Source organism: Kogia breviceps, chromosome 4 (assembly GCF_026419965.1).
Source record: "Kogia breviceps isolate mKogBre1 chromosome 4, mKogBre1 haplotype 1, whole genome shotgun sequence".
Lineage (NCBI taxonomy): Eukaryota > Metazoa > Chordata > Mammalia > Artiodactyla > Physeteridae > Kogia > Kogia breviceps.
Window position 1 is genome coordinate 98,367,263 of NC_081313.1, and position 8,594 is coordinate 98,375,856.

General features: G+C 47.6%; 1 protein-coding gene across 2 annotated transcripts; it reads left to right on the forward strand.

Annotated features, from left to right (window-relative positions):
- The first annotated feature begins 902 nt into the window (after window positions 1–902).
- FAM170A (family with sequence similarity 170 member A) lies at window positions 903–6,407 on the forward strand. 2 transcript variants are annotated; one of them, XR_010840214.1, is made up of 5 exons: window positions 903–1,110; window positions 3,443–3,583; window positions 4,607–5,363; window positions 5,633–5,691; window positions 6,297–6,407. XR_010840214.1 is itself a non-coding variant. In XM_059062361.2 (4 exons), the coding sequence occupies exons 1-4, from the start codon at window positions 1,041–1,043 to the stop codon at window positions 5,637–5,639; spliced, it is 975 nt and encodes a 324-aa protein (XP_058918344.2). In that variant the 5' UTR covers window positions 924–1,040; the 3' UTR covers window positions 5,640–6,112. The 2 variants fall into 2 exon arrangements, 1 of the variants encoding a protein (XP_058918344.2); XM_059062361.2 differs by lacking the exon at window positions 6,297–6,407 and having other exon boundaries at window positions 924–1,110; window positions 5,633–6,112.
- The last annotated feature ends 2,187 nt before the right edge of the window (window positions 6,408–8,594 follow it).

Consider the following 8,594-nt stretch of genomic DNA (forward strand, 5'->3'; position numbering starts at 1 on the left):
GTGTGCAAGAAATAGTATGAAAATTTTTTTTAAACTCCATGTAATTTTTATTTTAAGCCTTGATCCTGCTGGTGTCCTGTTTGGATTTCCACCATCCCTATTTGGAAGTCATACAGGGCCAAGGTTTTGAGGGAGTGGGTGGAAGCATGATCATTGTTGCCTGGAGCCACAGTTGTAAGTGTAGATGTCCATCAGCTCAGGGGCCATGCCTCCTTTAGGTTTGGTGGCTCCTGTGCCATGCATGGGACAGGTTGCCATGATTCTGCTTGTATGCACACTATAGCCATCTCCTTTTAGAGTTTTTGCCCCATTTCTCCCTCCAGCCACACTTGAGAGGCCTTTTCTCCTCCAGGATTTACAGGCATCTCTCTCTGACTTAATTAGCACATTTCAGCACTCCAGTAGGGAAACAAGACAGTACCTAATTTCAAAAACCTGCTTCTGTTATGTTTCTGCTCAAGTGTCCTCTCTTTTCCATGGGGTGTGCGATTTTAGAAATGAAAGCCAAGATTATGAGCATGCTATTTCTGCTATGCCCTGCCAGTCTCTTCCACTGGCCAGTGAACATAGGGTTTGCTACCCACCTGAATGCAGAAGGGAAAGGGTGAAATAAAGGAAGAAAAGAAAATAAGCAGGAACAGATTAACATCTCAAAATATCCTGCCACATTTGAAAGATGTGAAAGTTGAATTCACGGGAAAGGTTCTGCTGGGAAAAAGGAATTGTTCTTGAAAATGGGGTCTGTGCTGGTGCAGAGACTGTTAAACCTAGGTCCACAGAATGCTCTGATGTCATCATTGAGGTTAGAGAATCCTGCTGTGGGCCTGGCGACCTTTGAACTTAACAGCCCTGGTGAGCACTGGGCAGTACTGCTGGTTCACTAAGTGGTCCAAGTTCTTCAGCCATTTAGGAGACTTGACTATTTTTATTTGTATTGAATCATTTCAACGGATTTCCCAAGAGCCAAGAAGGGCCAACCTGTAGGGAGGAGGAGGAGTTGGACATGAGGCATCTTCTAAGGGAGTCTTCTAGTTGGTACGATGAAACAGCAACAAAAGAGGAAATATGTGGAAAATGAAGAGTCCCAGGAAACTGCCGAGAAGGGAGGAGGTATGTGGAGGGCAACTTGTCTGGGGCACATGGGTTTCTGCCAAACTGAGCCTTCTCTAGGAAGGGGGGGACTGAGAACATGTCACCTGTTAAGCAGGGAGTGAGAGACCTTGTCTCACTGATGCTGCCGTATCCATCCGGAGGGTCCCTGTGGTGTGAGATGGCATAGAACGGCCAGATGCCTCTGGGAGATGGGAGGTGAGCTCCGCTGGTCTGAGGACCCTCTCCTGGGGCTGCCGGGCCTGGAGCTTTGTCGGACTCACAGCAGGCTGCATCCTGCTTGCACAGACCTAGAGGTGCAGCTTTTCTCAGTCCCCGAGTTCTCTCTTATTCTCTTTGATCTTTCCCTGGGGTCATGCGGTGGGGGATGTGAAGGATACAAGGATGCTGAGAGAGACCCATGAGTTTCTTGGCCTCTTTTACTGAAGTGGAAAGAGAAGCCCCATGAGTTGAAGGCCTTGTTGAAAAATATCTTGAGAAGTGGAATGCAGTTCGAAAGAAGATTGTCTAGGGATGGTGTCATATTGAAAGCAAGGAGGTTTTGTTCCTTCAGCAGGAAGAATTTCCCAAAGGAGATCAGGGAAGGGAAGGGCTTTTCAGAGACTGAGACCACGTAGGCAGGGGTGAGAAATGTCCTCAGGGTCCTGCGGGGAGTTCTGAGAGCCACGGGCCACGTGGTGCCTGCTTGCATTAAATGTAGGCGAGTAGCTTGCCCTGGGAGAGGGGTGGTCACGTAAGGAAGTGAGACAGAGTGGAGCCCACCCCAGAGTTCTAGCTGGAGGCCTCTTGCCCCAGATTAGAGCCCAGTAGCTCCTACCAGGCCCAGGGCCCTGGAAACTGTAAGATGGGCCCTGGGAATGGAGGTCTAGACAGCAGGCAGATTTTCAGGCAGTGGCTGGGACAGGCTGGGGAAGGCAATGACTGCCCCTGCCCTGACCATTCAGAATATTTTTCTCTATGTTCCTGTGTGTGTGTGTGTGTGTGTGTGTGTGTGTGTGTGTGTGTGTGTGTGTGTGTGTGTGGTGTGGAGAGACGAGCTGGATGAAAGGGGGTAGAGTGCTTATCAGATATAAAGTCTGCGTGGTAAATTTCCTGTCACCCTGTCTGGACCTGGTGTATGTAAGAGTGTATACAGAATTCTTGTTAGGGGTGTTTTATGAGACAGTAACTCATACACCCATGTACACTCTGATACAGCAAAAATATCACACACCCCACATATAACTTCCTTATTAAACCACACACAGCACATGTAGGTATATACACGCATCACTCTTGTACTACGTTCTCATACAACCCACCTGTATCACAATCCTCTCCTCCAACACCAAATGCTGGAGATGAGATATGTATATAGACACACACACCATATATATATATGTATCTCCTCAACTCTCACACAAACACAACTAACTTCAGCTATCTCTAAATACCTCTATAAGAACCAGTCACATGTCATACACACCACACTTATAACACATTCTTGAGTAATGCCAGACCTGCTTTGTACAAACCACAGTAAACCACAGTCTCACTAACCCATGTCAGGGTTGCCAGATAAAATATGGGCTCTCCAGTTAAATTTGAATTCCAGATAAGCAACAAGTAATTTTTCAGTATGAGTATGTCCCAAATATTGTATGGGCCATACTTACACTAAAAATAAGTAAGACCAAATACTACATGGGAATACTTACACTAAAAAATTATTCTGGGTTTATCTGAAATTGAAATTTAACTGGGTGCCCTGTATTTTTGTTTGCTAAGTCTGGCAACCCTTATATGCTTACCACCAGCTGATGTATTATATATTTATTGTATTTTTGTTTAGTGTTTGTCTTCCCCTACTAGAATGTGCAGCATTACCAGAGACTAGAACGATGGAAGAGTGCCGGATACATAGGAGTAGCTGCTTACTGAATCTTGGTGAATGAATGAATGAACACACACCATAAATACAAGCCACACAATGTAATGAGGAGAAGTTACATGTCCCAGAATTCCTGACTTGTGAACAGAAACCATGCACACAAAGGCCACAGACACAGATAGACACATCTGCACTGTGCTCCCCAAGCCAACCCCACACTTACCACAGACTTAACTGATAAACATCCCTCACTCTTCACACATACAGTCACCACCTAGGCCTACATTACCAACAAGACACTGACAGAGTAAGTACTGATTTTAATTAAATACTGGAGTATCCACTGGGAACCACACTCTCAACTGTGTGTATTCACTGCACTTGACACGTGTCAGACACTCAGTAAATATTTGTGGACAGAGGACTGGTGAACCCACCCTGAGCCTTTCATTCCTCCCTCAGGAATCTTGAAGTCACAAGAGGATCCCCCTCAGGTTGAATCCACTGTGGTGGCCCAAGGCTGCAGCCCAGGGGCAGGGGAGGTCTCCTCTGCCTCTGAATACTTCTCCTGTGCTTCTTCTCGGCGCAAGCTCATCTACGGTGGTAAGGGCGCGGGGCTCCTCAGGTGAGGGGGTGCTTGGCTGTGAGGCAGGAGGCACACAGATCACAGGGAGGCTGAGGGGAAACCCAGGCTCATCAGAGGTGTTGAGGGCTCTGTGGAGGAGCCTGGCCAGGATGGCTGAGCTGTTACGAGGGCGTGGATCCCAGCTGAGTTGGGGGGCGTGGGAACCCTGGTGCCACCATGGTGGGGGAGTTAAGGAGCAGGGGCCGGAAAGGTCTGGGCTTGATGTGCAGGACAGAGGGACCAGACTAAGCATCTTCGGAGGAAAATGTAGGGCTTGTCTTTGCCTTTGCTGCCAGAGAGGGACAGCGTTCTTCATCATAGACCTCTAGCCTGAGAGCAGGACCACCCAGCTCAGGTCCACACAGCTCACACATACATCCGCTCTCCAGGCACAGCCACTCTCAGTGCACACCTAAACTCCAAGCACGTGATCCACAGCGCTCTTCTCCTACACCACAGCCCCAGTCCACAAGTAATGCACCACCGACATTCCCAAACTCACACTCCTCGTCGTACACGCATCCACCCGCATCCCTCACGTACCACAACCCTTACCAGCATACTCCACACCCCTGTATACAGACACTGCTCCAGTATCCCCCCACACGCAGATGAAAAGCCCACAGATGTTACCAGATACACCACAACATCCTACGGCCAACAGACACCAAGCTCATGACACAGCTACATCATGCAAATGTCCCTCTATTGTCTACCACACCTGCTCCCTCAGCTTCCGGCATGGTCCATGCATGTTTTAATGTTTTTTTTTTTTTTTTGCATTACGCGGGCCTCTCACTGTTGTGGCCTCTCCCTTTGCGGAGCACAGGCTGCGGACACGCAGGCTCAGCGGCCATGGCTCACGGGCCCAGCCGCTCCGCGGCATGTGGGATCTTCCCGGACTGAGGCACAAACCCGTGTCCCCTGCATCGGCAGGCGGACTCTCAACTGCTGCGCCACCAGGGAAGCCCTGTTATTATGTTTTTAATTTCCTTTTTCAGGAATCCGGAGATTACATCAAGACACTCCCCAGCCTAGAGCACCTCTACCCCAGGTTCAGCAACAAGGGGAGACCGCTGCCCCATCACAGTGTGTCTCCTTCTCATCCCTTTCATCCTGTAAGACCTCTCTGTGTACAAACAAAGAGGAAAGGGGCATGAAAATATACTACACGCGGGTACAAGTGAACAAGGGTGTAGCTGTCTCCTGGGAGACAGAGAAACCCTTGGAGTTGCTAGAAAAGCAGCTGAGGAGAGAAGTGACCCTTCCTGAGGATGTGCGGGTAGGTCCTCCCTGCTCTGATGTGTCCACTGGAAACCTGCTGCCTGGTAGTGAGCCCACTGGGGAGGAGAAAGAGTATGAGGAAAGGGCAGAGCCAGACAGCCCAGCAGGGTCACCTGCGGTGGAGGAGAGACCCAGGGCCAAGACACCGGACTGGCTGGTGACCATGGAGACCGGCTTCAGGTGCATGGCCTGCTGCCGGGTCTTCCCCACCTTGGAGATCCTCCAGCAGCACGTGCAGTACGGCGTCCAGGAGGGCTTCAGCTGCCATGTCTTTCATCTCACCATGACCCAGATGATGGGCAACGTGGAATCCGAGAGCACCCCTGAGGAGGAGGAGGTGGAGAAGGAGGAGGAGGAAGAGAAGCGAGAAGCAAAGGGGAATGAGGAGGAGCAGCCCACGGGGGGAGACCTCAGCCCGGGGAGACCCTGGAGCCAGTGTCCAGGCCATGTGCTTCATTCTCCGAAGGACAGGAAGTGAGCAGCGGCTGGGGCTGCCGAGGGAGCTGCACCTTCTCCGGGCCAGTCCTGTCTCACCCCCCAGGCTCATGCTTCCATAAGGGAGAGTTGGGGGCTTTAGCACCTCAGGGGACAACTGAAGGGGAGATAACCGGCTCCTGTGCTTCTGGCCCAGTCACTTAATAATAAAGTCATGACTGTACGTGGGAATTTATCCTGAGCTTTTCAGCTCCCACAGGAAATTCTCTTTAGCTAAGAAGGGTTTTTCTCTTTTGATTTCCACACAGCAACTGAGATTCATGGGACAGAAGATCCTGGAAGACGGTGTGGCCTTCTCTTGGAGGAGGTAAGGCTTGAGGCTGGCACAGTCTTCTGAGCCTATGTCACGAGGGCCCAGAGGAGTCTAAGGGAAGGGGCCGCAGAGATGTGCTGGTTTACCTAATGGCTCTGCAGTTGCATCAACTTGGGACACACCCAGCACTTCCAAAGGAATTGACCTCTGTTGACTTAAACAAGAACGTGGAGCATTTTGACTAGGAGTTTTCTCAGGGTCTGCAGGATGGACCTCAACTCTAAGAGGACGTACTGCCAGCAGCTACTTCTCGGCAGAGAGAGCCAGGAGTGGTCTGAAGAGAGGACAGGGGGCCTCGCAGGACCAGAACTTTGAGGTCTGAGAGCCTTTGGCCTGAGCTGAGATCTCACCCTGACCACACTGTACCTAGCCTTCTGGGACAAAGGGGAATGTGAAAGAGAGTCACGTGGAAATGAGGTCCCCTGAGATATGGAAATGTTCCAGAACCTTCATTGTGCGGTAGTTGATCTGGAGTCAAGCTCACTGTGGTGTGTGTGGCTCTGAGCTTTAAGGCAACACTGGAGGGTAACCCTGACCAGCAGAGCTTATAGTCCTTCTTGTCTCTTCCTGTTCTACCTCATTTGTTTTATCCCTTCCAGGGAGAAGAAAGGACCCTCAGGATAGTAGCAGACAGAAAAGATGAAGGGACCAGCACTCAGTCTAACATCATATGACAATATAAACATTATATGCAATAAAGGGCATTTTCCAAACCTTTCCTGGATGTTTTATTTAATTACATTTTTCTATCTATGCATCTATCTATCCTTCATCTACATCTGTATCTTTCAAGGTTTGTGAACAAGCTTTCACATAAGCACTAGAGACGTCCACCAGCATTTTCCAGAAGGAGGCCTGGAAATTGCTGGGGACTTCTCACAAATAGGGAATGGCCACAACCCTTGCCACACAGACTATGTGCGTGGCCCTCCTGACTTACTCCCACTCTCTCTCTGAATTTCCCGAGGTCTGAGATGGGGGTGTTGGCTGGAGGCAATGATCACGTGCAGGCTGGATCTTCTCCAGATTCTGATTCTCTTCTTGAGCATATCGTCCTCAAGCACAGTTTCCATGTCGCTGGCCACACTGATCTCTCTCCTTCAGTCCTCCCCTCCCTCCCTCTTCTGCCTCCCAGTGCAGAGAATACTTTTTACATTTGAGACGAGATTTATTTTTTGTTCACAGAATTCTCACCTCTTCTACTGTGACCTCCGTTTTTAACGTTCCAAAGCTGAGAATTTTCTTTTTTTCTCCCTCATTTCTGCTGAGTCTTTACCTTCCTAATGCAGTGAACTCAGAGTGCCTAGCTGACTGGATGGGGAAAATAATCCAGGGAGCGAAGAGAAATAATAAAAAATATATCAGGGCTTCCCTGGTGGCGCAGTGGTTGAGAGTCTACCTGCTGATGCAGGGGACACGGGTTCACGCCCCGGTCTGGGAAGATCCCACATGCTGCGGAGCGGCTAGGCCCGTGAGCCATGGCTGCTGAGCCTGCACCTCCGGAGCCTGTGCTCTGCAACAGGAGAGGCCACAACAGTGAGAGGCCCGCATACCGCAAAAAAAAAAAAAAAAGAAGAAGAAAAAAATATATATATCAGTTAATTTTTTATAGTGTTATCCAACTATATATTTTTAAAATTTAGGAGTAATATTAGGAATATTCTCTTTATAAAAAACTGAATTATTGGGCTTCCCTGGTGGTGCAGTGGTTAAGAATCTGCCTGCGAATGCAGGGGACATGGGTTTGAGCCCTGGTCTGGGAAGATCCCACATGCCATGGAGTAACTAAACCCGTGTGCCACACTACTGAGCCTGCTCTCTAGAGCCCGTGTGCCACAACTACTGAGCCCACGTGCCACAACTACTGAAGCCTGCACACCTAGAGCCCGTGCTCCGCAACAAGAGAAGCCACTGCAATGAGAAGCCCGTGCACCACAGCAAAGAGTAGCCCCCGCTCACTGCAACTAGAGAATGCCCGCTAGCAGCAGCAAAGACCCAATGCAGCCCCAAATAAATAAATTAATTTAAAAAAACCAATTATTTTAAAGGGTACAATGTATAAAAGTACAATAAAAGTCCCCCTTCATAACCTCCCAACCCCACTCTCAAGACTACTTCCTTTTGTAGAGGTTATTGATCACTAGCTGTTTGATTTCAAGACTTTTGGTCTGTGAATTTACATATGAAGGTGCTTTATATGTGATTTATAGCTTTATAGAGATTTTTTATTTATAAATTATACCATATCTTCTAAAATTAACATTTTGATTGGAGATATTTTAATATCTTTAATACAGAGATTTAGTAAAAATCTTTGCTGAAGGTCTATCCCTTTTTTTAGGCAAATGTTATTTATTTACTTCTAGTGACAAATCATAATATAATTATTCCACTCTTGATGGACATTTTGAGAAAGATACTCTTTTTCTCCTGCAGTTGCCTTGTGACTTTACCTGTTAACCAGATTGTGTTTCTTCTAAGTATTTTTGATTTATAAATTGTATCATACCATATCTATTCTAAAATTAACATTTTGATTGGAGATCTTTTAATGTCTTTTATTTAGAGATTTAATGTTAATATTTTAAATACTCTCCAGTTTCCCTGTGGATTATTGACATTTTAAACTCTGCACTTCAATTTTCCCTCAATACCTGTAATTTTGTCATGGCTATTTCTCTACTTAAAGATGAGTAACTATATGATTGATTTCTTCATTTTTTTCCATCTCTTTCCAAGGTACTGAATTTGATTGTATCTTATGAATTAGTGAAAAATGGTAGTCCTTGAGTCAGGACTTTGGGCCCTTTACCAAGTAACTCAACCTATCTGGGCTTCAGCTTCTGTATGTGTGATCAAGAGGCTTGGACTAGCTGACTTTTCAAATGCTGTGTTTC